The sequence below is a fragment of the Ruditapes philippinarum genome, unplaced genomic scaffold, assembly GCF_026571515.1.
Source record: "Ruditapes philippinarum isolate M1 unplaced genomic scaffold, ASM2657151v2 ctg5339_1_1_1_1, whole genome shotgun sequence".
Lineage (NCBI taxonomy): Eukaryota > Metazoa > Mollusca > Bivalvia > Venerida > Veneridae > Ruditapes > Ruditapes philippinarum.
The window spans coordinates 13260-35855 of record NW_026853174.1 but is presented as its reverse complement, the minus strand read 5'-3'; the positions used below and the strand labels follow the sequence as shown (position 1 = coordinate 35855).

Genomic DNA, 22596 nt, shown 5'->3' with positions numbered 1-22596 from the left:
ACTGCAATGACAGGTATAAATTTAAAGAAAAGAAGATAAAAGTCGTTGTTGCTCGTTTTAATATGCTTGACCATGTCAAATAGTTAACTGCAATGACGACTCCAGTATTTTCATGATCGGTATATACAAGAAACTGTCAAAGGACATCTGTAAAAACGAACATAAGATAGACATAATAATTATTAACATTGTTTTGTTTTTGTTTTTGTGTTTATATTTTACCCAATCTGGTACTGTGTTTCTTCCAGTATAAGAAGTTAACAATTGCGTTCCGAATCAGTGATCATCTATTGTCAGATATTATTATGACAACAAAATAGTTATAACGTGCTTAAAATAAGGGTTTAAATAATGGCCTTTTCAAATATGTTTATCAAAAACGTTGGTTCCTTTATAGTTAAGATTTAGGAGCAATTATTATCGAAGGCGGTTTCAGTAGAAATCAAAAGATACAGATTTTTTTTTTGAAATTTTAAGTCCATTTCGTACAAAAACATTCTTAAATTTAATTGCTATTTAACTGTGTACGTGCAGCACAAGTGGCCTTCAACAAACAATATATTTCAGTTGTATTTTAATAACTCTTCCGCGTAACCGTCACTTATAAAGATACGGAGACATTGAAATTCATTTCAGTAGTTAGCCCGGTAAAGCCCAGACATGAAAAAAGCTTTAGCCAACAAGAAAGCAAAATACATTGTATCCAGAAAGGACCGAGGAGAAAGTGCATTTACCGAACATGGTGAATCAGAAGATCGACCGACTGGTTTTGGGCCTTCCAGTTCAACGTTAGAAAAGAGAAGCAAAATAAAATACTCGTTGATTGTACTTGCTGTTGTTTGTGTATGTAGTGTTGCTATTCCGCTGATTGTTATTTTTCACAATGACATTACAGACGAAAACACAGGTAAACTACTTTTTAAATTACTCTTATATTTTCCGTGAATATAATATTTTTCATGTATTGCTATTTATTGTATATTTACATTATTGTCATAGATTTTTACTTTTTATGATATTGAAAGTTATAATATTTTAACATCACTGGCCAAAACAATATTAGTGTAATTTCTTTCCTTGCTAGCAATATTTTCTTTTACAAACATATCATAAAAAGATTAGTATTTCAAATATATTTAGGAAATACATTGAGATCTTGATTGAGTGATATGTTGCACGATATGGTGTTAAGTTGGCAGGAATAATCACCCAGACCGTCCCACGCACTCAAAAATAAAACAAGATCAATTTTCTTTCTAAAATTTCACGAAATAAATTTTGTTGGACTATATTAACGGCGTAGCATTTGTGTCATTTACAATAACAAATCTTATTTGCTATTCAAATCTTCGAAAGAGATGGTTGATAAATTTGCGATTTGCGAAAATGCCTTGCGAAAAAACAAATTTTACAAACGTTTATAAAGTTTATTTTGCACATTGTGTTACACCATAAGACCATGTTCTCATCTAGTAGTGGAAATAGGGCACATGCAGCCTTGCAGCATATGCAGTAAATAGCCTTACATATTTACCAAATTTAACCAAACGATTTTTTTATAGATTTACAGCTTGTTGATAAACCTTTGCTTACGACGTAAATCTGGCAGCGTTTGTCTACATTTCGTAACCCAATGTTCATATATATGCAAATTAGAATACGAAAATCCCGATATTCCGTGACAATACCGCACGCGTATCCGAACAAAAATGCGTTTTTACGACGATCGCAATAAGAACGGCGATTGTATTTATGGGGTTGACTTTCTTGGTTTACATAGAGCAAATTTGGTTATTTAAAGTTGCATACAAGGGTCCCCCCCCCCAATGATAAATATGAATGTATTAATGATTTGTCTTCATCAATTTGAGAATATCAATCTAGAACACTGACAAAGTTATCTTAGAAACTGTGTAAGGGCAATCGTCATAACATTAAGAATTGTATCAATAGATAATTATAAAAGTAACATATCATTGTGTTCATGTAAAACAATATCGTGTTTAATGGTACAAAGTGTGATCGTTCTGGAATGGTAAATAAATATGACCGAATTAACCGACTTGTAGATTTTCAATATAAAAGAAAAACTAAATTACTTAAATAAACAGACATGACAGGTTTAAAATATTTTCGAATATAAAAAGCGATTGTTCATAATGTCATGTACCTAAGATCCAAAGCTTTTATTAGTATGGAATAATAACATCTACAATAAGTACCTACTTAACCAGATAATGTGACGAAAAGGGAATTCGTGTTTTACTTTTGCTTTATTTGCATAATCTCATTTATAATAACCAGAACGTTAAACGTTAGATAACATTTAGTAACATATATGACTGTAAAAAGATCGTAAACAGAATTAAAAATGTGTATTTGAAAATAGGGTTATTTTAAAGAGCCATCTTGTGTATCAAAAAAGTGTTGCGGAATGAAAAAAATGACATCTGAATAGAAATCTTTTCCTATTTTTATCAATACGAGCTATATGTGTATTTTTTCATACTACTTCAGAATTATAAATAGGATATTCAATTGTCAGTTTAAATCGTATTCAAAATATCTTAATAAAATCATTCAGACCAATATTTCACGTTTCTCGTATGTGATTTGATAAGATCTCAGTTTCATGCCAGATCATAAATTGCCATACAATTACCAGATATGGTATTACGGTAATTAACCGATACACTGACAAACAACTTGATAAAAAAACTCTTAAGACGATAGTATTTCAATCGTTAAACACTGATACATTTAACTAACTGGATTAAAACTAACAGTGCTTATTTTAGTAAGAATATACTATTATCATATATTGTCATATCAGCAGCAGTGTTTCAATTATAAAATGAAATTGGATTGGTCTGCTATTGATTAATGTGTATGTTTCTCACCCAGAAATCGCATGTTTGAGTCATACTGTAGACTTATTTGTGTTTCCTGAAATACAAACTGGTCTGTCCAACAGTAAACGTGGCAACTAGTATATGATATGGTTTACTAAAGTCAGATTGGAATTCATATATTTTATCATTAAAATTTAGATACTCTCGAAACACTAACCGTACCGAGAAACTTACAAAAAACTTGTAAGAGGTTGAAAATAACCCCAGGTCGATCTTAAGATAACATGTAGCCAACGCTGAAAAGCTTTTGACTCTATCGCAATCAATTGAGAAGTTGTGGCACTTTGAAATCAATTTTGATGGAAAAAATCAACGCAAAAAATAGTTTTTGGCACATCATTTGATATGTCTCTTCGTTGCCATAGTAACAGAAAATTTAAGACTGGGTATAATGTTGCAAAGGCAATGGTCCAGTCAACATTTTTGTCAAGTTTGATTGATATTGAAGCATTTCTTTTATAGTTTCATAGCAATTTAACTTGTAAGACTTTTCAATGAAAACATTTTCATGATCATGCGGTCATGGGTTAAGATATTTGTTGTTAAAATTAACAAAAGTTTTGAACAAATGGGCTCATAACTATAGAAAGATCGTTGAAAGATTTCCTGCCAGCAAGAAGTGTTATTATTTGTTCAATAAAGTATAATGCTGTGTAAGACTAGATCAAACGGAAATATCTTTTTTTCTGTGAACAAGGAAGTAAATATCTTATATTATGTAAGGTTATTTATTGCACATAAGATGTTCTTCCAATGTCTGCAAATATGTATCCACATTATATGTAATCATGTATTCATTTCTTATTGAAATATTTGGCTTAGAATTTATCAAAAACAAATTTCTAATTACCTCCCTTTATTTTCATGAAATGTAATTTCGGATATATCTTTACAAATTATGCTTTTTATATGCCCGAAAAAATTTCGGGCATATTGTGTTATACCCCCTGGCGTCCGTCCGTCTGTCTGTTTGTCATTCCGTCCGAGCAAACATTTTGGGTTTAGGGCTATATAACAGTAAAGAGAACAAAAGAGAACAATAGGTTCATTCCGTGATCAAAGGGTTTAGGGGCTAGTAGAAAACAAAGAAAATAACAAAGAAAATAGCCCCTAATGCCAAAATGTTGGAACGTCCGTACGTCCGTCCGTCCGTTATCAATTTGGTTTCCGGAGCATAACTTAAGTTCCATTTGGCCCACAATATTCAAACTTAATAGGATGATTGCCCATATTGGGTAGAAGACCTCTATTGATTTTAGGGTCACAAGGTCAAAGGTCAAGGTCACTATTACATTAAAACTGAAAACAGTTTCCGGAGCACAACTTAAGATTCATTTGGCCCACAGTGTTCAAACTTCATAGGATGATTGGCCATATTGGGTAATAGACCCCTATTGATTTTGGGGTCACAATGTCAAAGGTCAAGGTCACTATAACCTTAAACCTGAAAATAGTTTCCGGAGTATAACTTAAGTTCCATTTGGCCCACAGTGTTAAATCTTAATAGAATGATTGTCCATATTGGGAAGAAGACCCCTATTGATTTTCGGATCACAAGGTCAAAGGTCAAGGTAATTATCACCTTGAAACTGAAAACAGTTTCCGGAGCATAATTTAAGTTCCATTTGGCCCACAATGTTCAAACTTCATAGTATGATTGTCCATATTGTTTAGAAGATCCCTATCGATTTTGGAGTCACAAAGTCAAAGGTCAAGGTCACTATTACCTTAAAACTGAAAACAGTTTCCAGAACACAACTTAAGTTCCATTTGGCCCACAGTGTTCAAACTTCATAGGATGATTGTCCATATTGGGCAGATGATCCTTATTGATTTTGGAGTCACAAGGTCAAAGGTCAAGGACACTATTACCTAAAAACTGAAAACAGTTTCCAGAACATAACTTAAGTTCCATTTGGCCCACAGTGTTCAAACTTCGTAGGATGATTGTCCATATTGGGTAGAAGACCCCTATTGATTTTGGGGTTACAAGGACACAGGTCATTATTACTTTAAAACTGAAAACAGTTTCCATATCCTAACTTAAGTTCCATTTGGCCCACAGTGTTCAAACTTCATAGAATGATTGTCTATATAAGGTAAAACACCCCTATTGATTTTGGGGTCACAAGGTTACAAGTTCAAGGTCACTATTACCTTAAAACTGAAAAAAGTTTCCGGAGCATAATTTCAGTTCCTTTTGGCCAACAATATTCAAACTTCATAGGAGGATTGCTATTTGAAGGAGGTTATACTTTACTTAATTCCCATGTCTTACAAATGCTTCATCCTTACTAAAAAAAAACACTTTTGGGCATATAATGCTCCGCCTAGCGGTGCTCTTGTTGGAACTTACAATATTGATAATTCTTCATTTTGGCATAACATTTATGATATAAAACCATAACAAATTGTTTTACAAGATCTTTAAGTTTAATATTTGAGATAAATTAAAGTAAGTTTTTTAGTTAAAAAAAAGTATTAGCAAATTTTCAAACATCTTCCTTGTGATAGAAAGGCAACTCATTTGTATAATTTTAAATTTGTCAGTCAAAAAATTGTTTTTTAATATGTAATATCACTTATTTTCTTTAGTAAAAATAGTTTGTATAAAATGTTTATGTATACCATTGTTTTGCTTAAATTTTGGCTGAGAAATTCAATTTCATGCGTCTATGCTAATAACAACAATAAACATTTCAATACCAATAATATACATTATTCAATACAAATAATATACATTGACATCAATGGAAATACGAGATAATTATCATCATTATGATGTTATTGATGTGTTTCATTTTTCATACAATTAATTGTTTTGTAATAGATTAGGTAAGCTTTTCCGTGGTATTGCACACTATTGAAATCAATCTCACTACACAAAGAAGTAAATAAAGTACGTCAATAAGAAATGAAAGAAGAAATATGAAGGCAAAATGAAATTTTATAAACTAAACGAATGGATTGGGACGTATTTGTTTGCGTTTTTTTATTTTGCAGGATCATCGACAATATCACCAAATGATGCCGAAATGGAAGAAAGTTCAACTGGTTAGAGAGTTCATTTACTTTTTAAATGTTGAATTTCTTAAGAAAATAAATAGGTTTGAGTCATATGGCGCCGAAAAAGGAAAATAATTTTGGCAACTTTCAGGTATAACAAACTTTAAGCAATACCAGGGGTCAAAACCACACCACCTGCTTATTCGGACCCATTTAGTTACCTCTTCCAATCACGCAGGGTAAGACGGTCACAACGGATACAATTTTGATGCTTTAAGCAGTACAGGCAACCCCAGCCACAATTGGGCGAAATGTCTAGGTTGTTTGTCATGAACCGACTAAAACTAATCGAGTGTGCATATTTCATACAATATTATTTGATTCGGTTCTTCCGAGATTTTTACCAATTATTAATTTCCAGCTTTATTTTTTTTTGAAACAATTAATTTTAATCTTGAAATCCCTCATATTGAAGATTGGAAATTACAAAAATGTCTTGTTAGAGATTTCAAGAGATATAGTCTAAGAGTAAAGATGGTTTCATTATCATTATTGACGTTCTTCTTCAACAGAAAACCCTGCATCATTAGAGAACTCTCCAACAACTATGTAACTAGGTTTTTAAAAAACCCTTTTACATTATTCGTTCAGCAATAAACTTCTTGAATGCCAGACTTTTTATATAAGTATCTTAAATTAAAACGTATTAAATCAAATCTGTATTTATTAGCTCCTACATTGTTTAATTGATAGCAAATGTGTGTTACAATGTACATTTTCTTAACTTAGCATAGTTTACTTGATTTTCCTCTTGTTTTGGTCCAATTTTTCTCGTACAATTTTATTAAAAGAATATTCATGTATCAAACCTTTCCTGTCATATTTTCTGTTTCAGACGAGTATCTGTTGCTCTATTTAAAGCATTGTTTTAGAGAAGACTTTTATCGACACAAGTGATCTTTATTTATTTGATTGTATTAACAGAAAATATCTTCAACAATAGAACGACAAGTAGATGTATTGCACATTAATGCTTTAGTTGTTCTGTTAAAGAAAACAGTTTTAATTGCATGTTTCTAGGTGTAATAAAGACAGTAATTTAAATGTATAGAAAAACAACTGCTGTTACTTGACACTGAATATTTTTCTTTGCAGAGCCATCTGGAAATTCAACAAGAAAAGGAACGGAAGAAACTACATCACGTAAGAAAACATATTTTGTTGAATTTATATACTTATTGCATTTGTTTCACAACAGTAATCTTTAAATTTCTAAAAGATAAGTATTAAAATATATTTCTGTATGCTTCATAACTAACGAATGAATGAGATATACACGAAATCAAAAGGCACTACACACACGCATTTTAGAGGTAGATAAAACGCTTTTTGAAACAAATTGTGTGGAAGGAGACTACTTTTAAAAAATAGTGTTATTCCCATAGTAGCGGAACTTTTTGAATGTTTCTAAATTGCTGACTGAACATTTTAATTTGATTTCTCTAATATATTGATTTTGCAGTAGACAAAAATGATATGTCTATTTCGAAAAATCCAGCAAGTTAAGATAAGAATATATTTTCTCTATCAGTAAATGGTATTCTTTCTTTAACAGAGAGCCCTACATCATTAGCAAAGACTACAATGACAAAGTCAGTGACGACAACACAACCAGGTTTGTATACCTCTAAGTCTATTCACAGTTTGAGTTCAAAAAACTATTAGGAAGCTTTTTCTGGAGCCTATAATGATGCATTTTCAAACCATTCAATATAAAGTGACGTAAAGACCCAAAATGAGTGAGTGTTGGTGTCTCTGTCTGTCTGTCCTAAAAATGAAATTTAAAACAAACCCATAAAAACAGTAGAAAATTGAATTGTTTCAGAGGGGTCAGAAATTATGAAGCCAGTTATCAGAGTCATATTCAACTTATTAAGTGGAAATTAATACGAAGCATTTAATATATACAATAGTTTCAATGTCTGTCATAAAAGACTGTTTTGTATGGATAATAAGGACGTTTTCTTACCTTAATCACCGATGTTTGCCAAAATGTTTCGTAAAAATGAAATTAAATGAATTCTGAAGAAAAAACTATCAGACATAGTGGCATTGTTATATTGCACTGATATGTAAAGTTTTAATCTAACACCTCTACCAGTGCCTGAAATAGGACGAGAGGGATAAAGGGATTGGTTATAGCGTCCGTATATGAATATTATAATACAGGATGGTACACATAACGCTTTTTTAATTATTATACCGTCGTATCATGTTTTTCCGGTATTATTATCATACATATGAAAGCTAAACTAAACTTGCCAAATGCATACATGTAACAGTGTCTATTTGCTTTGCTTATTCACAGATTCAACTGAAGTAACAAGTACAGCAGGAAATGTAGAGAGTACAACCGGTATGCCATTTTGCTTTAAGCATGCATCAAACCGAGTCTGCAATTTTGTCGTTTTAATGCTTCCAAATCTATTTCTGTTTCTCGATCTTTACACAAAAGAACCAATTTAGATGCGCATGAAATAGCAAAACAATGCAGGTCCTTAGAATTTCTATAAATTGGCCCATAATTGAAGGTCTGTTATACCATCAATAAGAATGTTGATAGGATATAGTATCATGCATGAAACAACAAACAACGAAATAATTATATTTGGATGTAGTTTTATTTGAACTACACGATCAGATATTGCATATTGATTAAGCATTAGAAAGCTGCTCAAAGTTATCTATTCAAATGAAATGTTTCGATAATTTAATCAATATTTATACATGATAATTAGTAAAACATATTAAACAATGGCCGACAAGCAGATATATTGTATTTTTACGACTAAATTGTTCTGTTTAGAAAACTGTTTTATAACTAGGTGTTAAAAAGAAAGCAATTAAAAAGTATAGAAAAACAACTGTTTACCAGGAATATTTTATTTTGCAGAGCCATCTGGAAATTCAACAAATGAAGGAACGGAAGAAACTACATCTCGTAAGAAACATTGCTTTCTGTAAAACTTGCATACAATTGTTAATGGTGGATTTATTTCACAAAATATTCTTTAAATTAAAAACAAAAAATTCTGTGTGCTTCATAACGGACAAATGGGGGCATAAACGAAATCAAACGGCACTACTCTGAAGCAATGGAGAGGTAGATAAAACGATTTTTAAAATATATTTGTGTGGAAGGATAATACTTTAGATAATTAGAATAAAGTATTGTAACCTTGTGGTCGCGGAACATTTTGAATGATTCTCAAGTGCTGACTTTACATTTTAATCCTGATTTGTCCAATTTTTGCAGTAGATAAAATTGATCAGTCAATTTACAAAATTCAGCAAATGAAGAGTAGATATTTTTTCGTTATCGGTAAATTGCCTTCCTTTTTCAACAGAAGGTCCTACATCATTGGCAAAGACTACAGCGACAAAGTCAATGACGACAACGCAACAAGGTTGTAGACCTCACATTTTATACATGGTTGAATTTCAAGAAACGATTAGCTCTTGCTATCTGAATATTATTAATTTGATAGAATTAAATATTAGTAGCCGAAATATTAAAGATATATTTAGGTCAAATTTCAAAATTGGTATCAAGTCACTTTGTAAATAAACAAATTACATGTTTTAACTTAACACAAAGAATGTATGTCAGGTTTAAAATTATTTTCTAAATAACTGGACACAATATGAATATATAGTGTCATAAAGAACTGGCAATGTTTTTCTAAGAAAGGAGCAACTTTACTTTGCCAGTAAAACGGAACTGTTTAAACAAAGGTGTTAAATAATTGCTCGAACTTTATGATCAGGTCAAGGAAAAAAGGAAAACATCGATAAACAAATTTTGTAGGATGATATTAGTTCTGACTTTACTAACTGTATGTAGCATTACATAAGTAATAGGAATAAAAATTCGTTTGTTTTTTTTAAAGAAGTCTAAATTCCTTTTTGAAAATGTTAAGCTTTTGATAGACTAAGTATTAAAAAAGAATAAATGACACATATATCTCTGCTTGCCTTTGATAATTTCATTTAGTTTCTTTTGTCTCAGCATTAAGCCAGATATCAACAACACTTTATACCAAACAAACGGGTTTGTTTGCGTTTATTATTTTAGCAAAAAGGAGGAAATATCTGTTGTTATCAGCTACTGGTACTGGTACTGCAGTACGTGCTGCAGTGATTTTGCTAGTAGTGGTTCTGATACTGAATAACTCTCTAACAATGTTGCTACTACTGGTACTGCATTACTGTTCTTTAAAGTGGTACTGCTACTGTATTACCAGGCAGTACTTTGGTTTTAATAAAAGTGACATCAGTTTTTCACAAAAGATAAGCTGTAAATCCAATGTATTACTTTATTTTTGTACTGGTACTGATACTTCATAACTTTCTTAAAAAAATACTGGTACTGCAGTACTGAGCTAAAATCTAGTACTGGTATGCATAACTTGGCAAGTACTGGTACTGGCACTTATTTACTTCACCTTTATCTGGATGTTATATTGAATGTCTACTGTTCGAATAATGATATGATTATTAGTTAAAACATATTAAACGAATGGCCGACAATAAGATATATTGTTTATTAACAACTCAGTTGGTCTGTTTAAAAAAACTGTATTTCATCTAGGTGTTAAACAGAAAGCAATTAAAAAGTATAAAAAACCACTGTTTTTACTTTACCCTGAATATTTTATTTTGCAGAGGTATCTGGAAATCCAACAAGTGGAGAAACAACGGAAGAAACTACTTCTCGTAAGAAAAATTGATTTCTGTTTATCTTGTATATACATGTAATGATTACAGTGGATGTATTTCACAATAATATTCTTAAAATTTCTAAAAGGTAAGTATTAAAAAGATATTTATGTGTGCTTCATAACGGACGAATGGGGCATACACGAAATCAGTCTATTTGAGAGGAAGGAGAATACTTTAAAAAGTAACAATACAGCATTGCTACTCTGTAGAAGCGGAACCTTTTGATTGATTCTCAAGTGCTGACTTTACATTTTAATCTTGATTTCTCCAATTTTTGCAGTAGATTGAATTGATAAGTGAATTTACAAAATTCAGCAAATGGAGGGTTTATATATATTCTTCATCGGTAAATTGCCTTTCTTTTTCAACAGAAGGCCCTACATCATTACTAAAGACCACAGCGACAAAGTCAATGACGACAACGCAACCAGGTTTGTAGCCCTCACATTTATACATAGTTAAAGTTCAAGAAACAATTAGCATTTGATATCTGAGTATCAGTTTTTTAATAACATTGGTTTATACAATCGAAATATTAAATATATATTAAGGTCAAATATATTGATATTAGAAAACATTTATAATTGGTTCACAGTCTGTTTGTAAATATAAAATAGAAAATTAATTTTTAGAGGGGGACAAAAATTATCAAGTCATTTTATCAGAGATAAAGCCATTCAACTCAATAAATAGAAATTAAAACGCAGCATGAAATATATCTATTACTTTCAATGACTGTAATAAAACGCTGTTTTGTATGGATAATTATGACTTTTTGTTACTTTAACCACCGATGTGTCCCGAAATGCTTCATAAACACGAAATTAAAAGTTCAAGGTCATTTATAATTTATAATTCAATGATTATTGTGTCAAAGTATGACAATAATTTATTTAATAAGAATAAAGGTATTGCCACTTTAGTACATGTCTATAATATTTTCTAAGTAAAAGTATTAAGTATTATTATGTTATGACACATGACATAGTTTTATTGTGATATTGCTTTGACGGGAAAACGTGATTCTTATATAGCATCCGTATTTGAATATGATAAACAAGATGATACACATAACGGTTTCATTATTTTACCACCGTATCATGTAATTTCGGTTTTAAAAGCTAAAATAAACTTGCAAAAATTAAAATTGTCTTTTTACTTTGCCTTTTTCACAGATTCATCTGAAGTAACAAGTACAGCAGGAAAGGTAGAGAGTACAACCGGTAGGTCATTTTGCTTTTAACATGCATCAAACTGAGTGCAATTTTAATGTCATTTTGATGCTCCGAGGATCACAATCTTTACACAAAAGGATCAAATAAGATGCATACGAGATAGCAAAACAATATAGCTCTTTATAAAATAAAATGAATTGGCCAATAATTGAAGGTCTGTTATATCATCAGTAAGAATATACATTAATGTTGATAGTATTGAGTATCACACAAACCACGAAAGAACTGTATTAAGATGCAATTGATGTGAACTACATGACCAGATACTTTATATTAATTCTATATACAACAATAGAAAATTGCTAAAAAATATTTCATAAGAATTTAAGAATATTCCAATAATAATTATGCTTCGATAATTTTATCAATGATATTTTAAATACATATTGGTATTGGTCCGTTTAAGACCAATCCACTTTTCAAAGAATATCAGCCATACTGAAAAGAATAAGAACTGCTTTACAATCACAAATAACATTTTAGAAGTAAACAAGTAAATAGCTTCTATGATTCATTAGCATTTTTCTAAAATGTTGACATCAAGATTGCTGCGATCAAAGTCGACGTTACTATCATATGTATTATTTTTACAGTTTTTGTTGGCAGGCTTTTCAGTAGATATTTGTGATTATATATAAACACGAAAATAAATTCAGTGTACATTTAAACATCTATTATGCTTTGAATGTGTTAAAAAAAACATGATGACAATATCTCTGCTCTTACAACGTGACTTGTGGCTCTTCTTTTCAAAACACTTAAGATTTAATGTATATTAATGGTCCTTTTTAAAGCATATTTGGATTATAACGCTGTCTGTCTTAAAGATTCTTCCAACATTGGGCATTGAAATTCTGATTGTAGCTTTCTAGTTAGTTAGTAAACATGAACTGTTTTAAAAAGGTGTTAACTAATTGCTAGATATTTAAGATAAGGTCAATGAATAAAGGCATACATCGATAAACATATGTTTTTTGGAAGATATTAGTTTTGACTTTTGCTGTTTGAAGCATGAAATACATAGAAATCAAAAATGAATTTTCCTTTTATGGAGAAAGTCTAAATTCCTTTTTAAGAACTTTTAGCTTGAAATAGTGTTTCAGGTGAATTCATGACAGATATGTCTCTGCTTGTCTTTGATAATTACATGCAGTCTCCCTTTGTCTTAGCAGTGAGCCACATATCAACGACAATGAATATCACACAAACAGGTTTGTAAGCGTTTATATGACATTTCTTTCATTTCAACAAGACTAGGAAATATCTTTGGTTATTAAATGGAAGCTTTTCGATTTAATTACATGTATTATGATTATCAGTTAAAAGGTACATAGATATAATGTCTATGTTCGGTAGAATTTTGGTTGTATCTTTATAAGTAAACAACGCAAGCTTTCAGTCCAATGTAAACTTTCGATAAAAGTATGCCCTACTTTTCCTTTAATTTGGATTTATTTAAAAAAAAAGTTTGCAAGCGAATTTGATATATGGTGTTCAAATGTAAAACGTGTGCTATTTGTAAAACAGACACGTTGTGTTGAAACATTCTCCAGATAAGACCTTAGGAGTATCAAACGTTGCAATTATAAAATACAGTATATTTCGCCAGTAATACCTTAATGATTATACACTTTAAAATAAAATCATTTAGATGCAGTAACATTGATAAATACATGTTGCAATACTAATACGGCTCCATCTACGTAGTCCATTGTGATATTTAAACACGTTTCTTATTGGTTCAAATGTAAAGGCAGCTAATAACAAACTTACTGTCATTTTGCATTTATTTGCATGTCAAAATTGTAATATATGATTGTTTTGGGTTCGTTTAATTGATGAAATATTAAATAATCGTATATGAAGTCGAAAGATATACATGTACTTTATGTGAATATAATAAGCCAAATGTAATCTTTTATCAAGTCTATTTATTTCAATGTTCCGTTTTTAATGAGATTATTATATAAGGCAATTTCTAGTATCCTAATAATTTAAGTGAATGTATTAATTTAAAATACATGTATGTAAAGCGTGTTGATAAATAAAAAAATGCAATGAACCTCCTTTTATTAGTGTTGGTTTGTTTGTCTGTTTAGTTCTGATTTTTTAAAAAGGGTTTTGGTCACCTTGGGGTGTTTGGACATTATGCACAGTAACTTGTAACTATGGAATACAAACACGTTACCGAACTTGTAACAGTACAGGGTGTATAGGTGAAATTGTTGAAAAGAAAAATTGTGTGGAAAAAAAATGTCCAGGTTAGTAATAAGTTGTTGGTATTATAATCATTTGAAGAAATCATAATAAATATTATTAATATTAAATAAAACATCGATATGACATCTAATTACGTATATATTCGAAAAGAAATAAATAATAAAACGCTGCATTGAAATGATTCGAAGGCCAACAATCAAATGGTTTGAGGTTGAATTATTCCGACAAATGTAAAGTACAATATGGATACTCATAAATATTTACTTTGTTATTTTTATATCAAACGAATAATTTCTGAATGACAAATATCTAGTGTATGGGAAATGGTCCTCCTGGAGCCAGTGGGGAAGTTGTGACGTCACATGCGGTGGAGGAAAACAGATTCGGTCACGTGTGTGCTCAAAATTGAGTTCCGATGATCGTGAATGTGTAGGAATAAGTTCGCAAAATAAAACATGTTCAGAATGGAAATGCCCGGGTTTGTTTTTAGTCATTTTGAACATATTTAAATACTTAATTTGTCATTTGTAATAAAAGAAGCAAATTTAAGACATATGTTATGCATAGTAAAAGAATCTTTATGTTTTAACAATAAATATTCATAACAATATGCTATACGAGCACCTATATATATTAATATACATCTTCAATATATGATAACGAAACGCTACAAACATTTAGCTAAAATTTCAATCAGTATCTGTATAAAGCGATATAATTTTTGATGAATTGTTCAAACAAAATGACAGTTTTTGCTTCGGAAAGCTGTTGCTGACAATATAGAACTCAAAGCATAGCTTGAGAGTGTATTGTGTTCTCTGTTCTACGAGTAAAATACATTTTATGTATGGTTCGAGTGGACTAATTACTTAATTCTATCGCAGATCCACTAGTAACTTTAAGAGTAATATTTCGAGGTCATTCTTATAAAGATTTTTAATTGATTTATAGATTGCAATCGAATATGCGCTAAAGGAAATATAAATGACAAATGCGATGCATGCATATGTGAAGGATCGGTTTTAACTGGTAGAGTACTCGCTGCTAATACAGGTCATCCAGTGAGCAATGTTGCATTTTATGCCATCACATCACCGACAGATCTTTTGGTTGAAAGTAACTCAACTGGCTTCTTTACTTTGGAAAATGTGTGCACAGATACTGAAATACTATTGTCAAGGCCTGGCTTTGTTGACCGCACTGTACGTGTTACAGGTGCTCACATGCTAGTGAACATGTCGAAATTAGGTAATTGTATGCTTATTACTTTCATTGTCTGTAGAAATATCCACTACGAGAGATTATAATTTATTTTTGTCACATTGTACAACTTTTAATTTGATTGTTTTCGTTATTGTTATTAACATAATATTTTATCATGCACATTTAAATTGATGAAAAATGATATAAAGAAATGACAGATATGTTTACGCCGCGAATAATTCTTCGCTTTCTCCAACAATCGAATAAATCAAACGTTCAATAGTGTAAGCAGATTTACGGCTAGTAACATCCGAAATTTTCCAACCAAATGACTCCTTATAGTATGAGAAGATAATTATGCGCCTAACTGGTTACTAGGCATAGGCATTACATTGCGTATAGCGGCAAATACTTTGAAAAACACTTTAGTATGTTTTTGACATCACTGTTTTTCACGTTGTGATGTTCAGACGATTACTGTTTGTGCTTAGATATGCATTTATGGCCATAATGTTTTATATTGTGATATTTGTATCCTAGTAAAGGGGGTATATTACGCGTTAATATAGTGTTTGTTATACGAACGAACTTGTTATAAATATTGAATTTACGGCTTAATTTCGGGGTTTTCTGGATCATTTCTCGTATGAAAACAAGCAATTACTATGATTACCTTAACAGCATAATTCTTTATAAAACCTTTATCCAATATTTATCATAGTAAAACTATACAGATTATCTATAAAAACAATTATAATGACCATAATATATATTTATGTTGTAGTATTACCCTATTTGACGGAAACGCCACAGTCTAAAAGCAGGCTTGTTGGAGAAAATGTTACTTTGTGCTGTAAAGCTGTTGCAAGTCCGGCAATTGTTAACTATGAATGGTATTATAATTATATTTATTATGTCATGACAAATTTTCCTTAGTTTGATCATTGCACTAATTTGAAGTAATACAATATCAGTCTTTCTGCTCTTAAAGTCCTGTGTTAACAAATATATTGAAATGAACTACGTTTAGCAGTGCCGATTGCACCATTTAATCATTTTACCGCTGTGTCTTTAAATATAAACCACTTGCATCGTCAACAACTTAAAGAAAATATGAAACCCATTAAATATCAAAAATATTATTCATATTTTTAGCTGTTTACATTTTAATTTTTTTTTGGGCGATTATATATTACTTGGTTAACCATTATAAAAGTGTATAGCTGAAAACACTTCAGTCTATGAATTGGAATATTAGGCAAGTTAAAGTAGCTGTTTGGTTATAATTACTATTAATATCATCATTATCAATTATTTTTATTGTTTACTATAACATTTGTCCGGAGGCAAAGTAATATTCTCAATGAAATGTTACAAATTATGACATACGAATCACATTTTAAACACAAAGGCTGAAGGATGGTCTTATTCTGGAAGAACACCTGTACACAGAAGGGAATAAACTAAATTTGTTCAGCTTATCAGTAACAGATAGTGGAATTTATCAATGTAGAGCTAACAGCAGGGCAGGGGCTATAATGTCTCCAACTTCAAAACTAATTGTAAAAGGTAGAAAAGTTATAGTTTAAAGATGTTAAAGATAAAATACGCAGTACATAATTTGAGTAATTACGCAATGACAAATCATGGATTTTTCTCATAATGATAAATTATGGTTATTTTTAAATGTCAAAACTACTGAAAATGTAAACTATAAAAGGAAATTACATTTCATTAAAACATTTCATCTGTCATGTTATGTTTTCGTTTACAATAACGTTGGCATTGCCGATTTAATTTACAGACACGACTGACTCATTATGTATTATGTTTCATGAATAGAGACGGCCGATCACTTTTGTTCTGATGCATTGCAACAAAAGTCAATAGCGCTACCCGATGATTGTGTTCAACAAAGTACCAATACAGCAAAATACAATGTTGGCGAGTGCATAGCTAAGAGTTGCAGAGAAAATTCAACCTTTGACAGTGGTTCATGTCACGATGACACAACGTCATGTTGTACAATAGGTGAATCAAAGCTGGAAAAGATTATGTGTTCAGGCTATGAACTTGATGTAATTGTTGTTACATCTTGTAGTTGCAGATCATGTATCTCAAACTCTCTTACCATTTATGGAACTGCACGTGGATTGGAAGATGGATTTCCTCTGAAATATGGCGAAGTATTCGTAAATGGCGTATTTATAACTTTTACAAGTAGCTCCGGTACCTTTAGTTTTGTAGCATCTAAAGATTCTCCGAAAATAACATTGAACTTGCGAGATGTTTACATAAAGCGATTTCTTCCAGCAGTAAAAGTAATCGAAATCAATGACAATTTAAAAGGAGTTCTTCGTGTGGAGATCCAAATGATCCAAAAGGCAGAACCAGTTCAAATTGATTCATCAACAGAAAACTCCTTGATAATAGGTAAATCACCTTTGTCGTCACCAGTCCATGTGTCAGTACCAGCAAATGCATTTTACCTTCAAAATGGTTCTGAGTATGTTGGAACTGTTCAAGCTAGTTTAGCATTTATAGACCCAACGGATATATCAAATTTCAATAATGTTCCCGGTTCTCTTGAAATTGTCGATGAAGAAGGGCAAAGAGCTGAACTTGCATCACAAGCAATATTCAACCTTAACTTTGAAGATTCTTCGGGAAACCCATTAGTTTTAGATGAAGTTATTGATCTGTACCTTCCAGACGACGTAAGTACAAATATTGGTGACAAAGGTGTACAATTATGGGGACTTAACACTGAAACTGGAATTTGGGAAAATATAGCCCATGGAACTGGAAAAAGAAGGCGTAAGAAGCAAAGTTCTCGCTGGATTGGTGAGATTGATTGGTCAATTATTTCAGATTTTGATTGGTTTAATTACGATTATGTTGAGCAAGTAACCCAAAAACCCTGTTACTTTAAAATAAGACTTTTTCAAGATGAAAAATTGTTAACAACTGTTGTGAATCCCGAAAAGCTAATTGAAGTTAGAAGTCATATTCTTAGAGACAACAAAACAACATTAAGAACAGTGAGTGACTTCCTATTTTCTCCAGAAAACGAATGTATTATAGGTATATGCGAGGATGAATATGCATATATAACACTCCATTACTTTGGGAGAAAAGGTGACGAATTACTTTTTGCTGGACTTCCTAAAATTGTTCAAGGTATTTCAAATTATGAGCTTATGGATAATAACAATACACTGAAGATTCAAATGTCGTTATCAAGCATTGGACCGTTTTACGAGAACGAGACACAGTGTATGGTAAGTGGAAAAGATGAAAACCACCTGAGATATCACTACGGAGAAACCACGGAATTGTTTACTTATAATAAATTTTATTCCCCTTCACAAGGAGACCAGATGCAAAAACTCATGGAGCAAAGAACCTGGTATCGACAACACACGCAAATTGGCTACAAAGTGTGTTTTATCAAAGTCCGAATTCTAATTGAAGTGGCATACTTATATCCTGGTCAATATATAAAACTGCGAGCAACAAGCAAAGGTGGAACAAATGAGAATACTCAAAATTTTACTTTCGGAATAAGGGAGCATTACGTCCAAAATTTAGAAGACACGACATTCTGCGTAGAATATAAATGTAGTGTACAGCTAGAAACAGAGGAAATGAACGATTACACGAAATTAGAAATCAAACTTATTTACCCACAAAGCGAATTCACAAGCAATTTAACGCGAGAGGAAGATTTTATTACAAATTTTCCAGACTTACAAAATGCGGCACAAATCGGAAGACGTGATGGAATCTTTGAAATTTACGTTCCGGCAGTTTATACCGATCCTGATCTTGGCCTTTATGCGGGATTGTCTGACATGTTAGATATAGACAGAGCGACTAATACGGCTAGGGGTGAATGCATATCTGGAAAGCCTCACAAACAAAATGAAAACAATCCCGAGCTTGGTGTTGCAATTTTCTTTTCTTTGAAGTGATCCGTATAAACACATCGTATCGAACCTCTTTTATTACTTTTGTTAAACTGCTAAAAAGATTTATTACGAAAGATATTTCTGATACGTGTAAGTTAATTATAATAACGTAAAAGCAGTCAGATTTTAACATCAATTTTCTCATCTATATAGTATTGCGTAATTATAATAGCAATTTACACAACTTTGTATCTATTTTGATAATTTATCAATAAAATTACCAAATAAGCAATACACTTACTGTTTCATCGTTTTCGTTCTTAACAGAAAGATGAAATTATCTTACTGCAGTTTTTCTGTTGTAATTTTCTTGCTTGTATATATATTTGTTTTATGCTTTCTTTTAAACATATTGTTTTTGAGCCTAAAATGATTTTGTGTGGGTTTCGCTACAGTTTATGTACAGTCTATGTATATGATGTGAAGAAGATTTAAACAATATAAGAACACTATACTTCTTGTTCATGGACGCGGCATCAAATACCGACTATTTCCTAAAAGATTCACGATAATTTTCAATCGAACATATTAAATAGCGCTTTAACTAATCTGAGTTACTAACAACCCTCAAGATTTTCTTTTATATTTTGTTTTATTCTTCATGTATATTTTTTCGATTTACTTTGTTAACATCTTTTTTCATGTGGCGATATGGAGAAAAAAATTGAAATTCAGTTAAGCTTAGATATTTGTGACATTAACTAAAATTCTGAAAAAAATTCCATTTTGTTTTAATTTGCAATTTATTGTAAATAAATTTTTATCAATGAACGATCATTCCTTTTTTTGAAAACACGAAATAAAACTATATTTTTTTCAAACACATTATTATGATTTTGTGACAATATTTGAATTAATACAGTATGTTATTCTTGTTTGTGCTATCAGATGTTTGCTTTATTTGTGTTTATCAGTGACCGCTATGTAAATAAATTTATACACAATACCACATTCTTCCTTTTATCAATTTCCGGGGAATTGAATATATCGTGTTATGCCAATATTAAAGGTAATCTAACTACATTCTCCAAGATAATACGATCCTTTTTGAGATAAACTTTGTTTTCATACATTTAGTCATGCCGCTTTACTTAACTGAACATCATGTACATTTGTACTGGATAAGTACATATTATCTTCATGTTAAAGTATTTGATAACATGTGTTTATAATAAAACAAAAACAACCTGATCTATATTGTATAGTACATAAAATTTACAGCGAAGGGGAGGTAAATGCATATATATTTGATAATTCTTGAAAAACAAGAATGAAACAATGACAAAAATAACAAAATATTGATGTTTGTTACAAAGTATATTGGTTGCAAAGCAATCACTTATATCACATTGAACCCGACATGGTCATTCCGTTTGTACCATACCAAGTTTACGGTGATAAAGTATATTCCAAAAGTATATTGAGATCATGAATTAATGGTAATTGTGAAATATATATTTTTTAAGTCAAAGGGAGGTTATTCCAATAGGATTGTCATACTAGATGAATATAATGATAATAAAAATGTAACCATAGCTAATTAAAAAAATAATATAATTACATTATTCCACATTACAAATCACAATACCTCATGCCAAGGTAAGCTTAATAACGTTGTCTTTGTCAAAAAGTTTTCGTTTTACAAGTATATCTCAAACAAAATAGACACACAAAAAACTGGTGATATGGTAAAAAATATTTTGATGAAATGAAGTTGTAAATACAAAACTATTTATACTTTTTGTCATGCTTCCTACTAAATCTTCAAACAACGACATGTCGACAGAACTTTTCAAAACTGAAACAAAAAATATATTTACATGTACTAGTAAAAACGAGGGGCTTTCGTGGCGGAGTGATTAAGGTCCTGACTTCAATCCACTTGCCCATCACCGATGTGGGTTCTCAATTTTCATTACTTAAAAGTGTTTGAATCAATGATCTCGAAGAACCAGAAAAATATAACAATCTGGAAACAAAGTGATCCCTCGGAAGCATTAATTACAACAAAACAATATGAATATTGCAGACTCGGTTTGAGTCAGTCTTTACATGAGGGATAATGAATAAGTGCAACATCCCTCACGCCTCCTAGCACCGACTTGAGCGGTACTCAATTCTCAACACATAATTGCTGGCATCAATGATTCCGAAGGAAAGGAAACTATTACACTGAAGTGAAGTATCGGGCAACTTTTTACAGCTTACACTTACTATTGTGATGTATAAAGATCTGGAGAAGGGCCACAAGCTCATATAACAATTATAACAATAAGATATATCAGTGGAGAAATGAAATATGTATGTTACAGACTTACAACTTACGTATATATATCAATGATCATTTTAAGTAAAGCTACATTAGATAGAGAAATACAGAATCCCTAAAGAAAGTCATATTAAATATATATTGCAAATAAAACCCATATTTGTCTTGTCTTTAGTTTTCAGAGTCTTTTAAAACATTTCTGCTTACCCATGCAACGCTAAATGAATGTGGCCATCTGTCAATGTGGACAAAGTCATTTATCAATTTTAGAGGAAAATTTCAAAAGTAATACTGACTGAATAGCGAGCCGTGCAGAGAATGTTGTGCATACCACTTTGTCAGACTCAACAGTGGTCACTTAAAGCTCAAGGACAACCTCCCAGTCAAATCTGAGGGAATTAAGCCAGCGCATTGTTAAGTTATGTATTCTACATGCTTTTAGAGGCGAAGATCAAAGTGACCTTTACCTTTGACCTACTGACCTCCAAACTAAAACTGCCACTGAATGACTTCAATACCCCCCCCCCCCAATTCATGCAGCTTTGCCTGATGAATATATGAGAACATAATTATATGCTTCAAATGTGAAAATGTAAAACTCGATACACTGTCGACAGGCATTCTTAAGCATTTGAGCAGACAAGCTTATTATAGTTAAAGCCACTGTGACCTTGAATTAAATGCCCCTGTGACCATGACCTTTGACTCAGTGACCACAAAATCAAAAGAGGTCATCTACTAATCATGACTAACCTCCATGCCAAATATGAAGACTGTTGGTCAAAGGATTTTTAGGTAATTTGGCGGACAAGCATTTTGAAGTCAAGGTCCCTGTGACCTTGACCTTCGACCTTAAAATTAAAAAGGGTCATCTCTTAATCATGACAAACTTCCATGCCAAATATGAAGACTGTAGGTCAAAGGATTCTTAAGTTATTGAGCAGACAATATTTTTTCTGTCAAGGTCCCTTTGACCTTGACCTTTGACCTGGTGACCT

General features: G+C 31.3%; 1 protein-coding gene across 6 annotated transcripts; it reads left to right on the top strand.

The window, feature by feature from the left end:
* Positions 1-580: 580 nt before the first annotated feature.
* On the top strand, positions 581-20275 carry LOC132735995 (cartilage intermediate layer protein 1-like). 6 transcript variants are annotated; one of them, XM_060723040.1, is made up of 17 exons: positions 582-907; positions 5916-5966; positions 7074-7121; positions 7534-7593; positions 8287-8334; positions 8872-8919; positions 9326-9385; positions 10644-10694; positions 11072-11131; positions 11876-11923; positions 13108-13146; positions 14053-14196; positions 14469-14633; positions 15107-15403; positions 16143-16251; positions 16770-16927; positions 17201-20275. In XM_060723040.1, exons 1-17 carry the CDS (start codon positions 661-663, stop codon positions 19330-19332), a joined length of 3765 nt encoding a protein of 1254 aa, XP_060579023.1. In that variant the 5' UTR covers positions 582-660; the 3' UTR covers positions 19333-20275. The 6 variants fall into 6 exon arrangements, with proteins under 6 accessions (XP_060579024.1, XP_060579023.1, XP_060579021.1 ...); XM_060723038.1 differs by having other exon boundaries at positions 13105-13146; XM_060723041.1 differs by lacking the exon at positions 5916-5966 and having other exon boundaries at positions 581-907; positions 13105-13146.
* Positions 20276-22596: the final 2321 nt, after the last annotated feature.

Bases quoted from the DNA above. Each gene is read 5' to 3' on its own strand.
- LOC132735995 (XM_060723038.1), top strand. From the start codon at position 661: ATGAAAAAAGCTTTAGCCAACAAGAAAGCAAAATACATTGTATCCAGA. The intron at 8,335-8,871 runs GTATGCCATTTT...TTTATTTTGCAG, and splicing joins AAATGTAGAGAGTACAACCG to AGCCATCTGGAAATTCAACA. The intron at 15,404-16,142 runs GTAATTGTATGC...TTTATGTTGTAG, and splicing joins AGTGAACATGTCGAAATTAG to TATTACCCTATTTGACGGAA.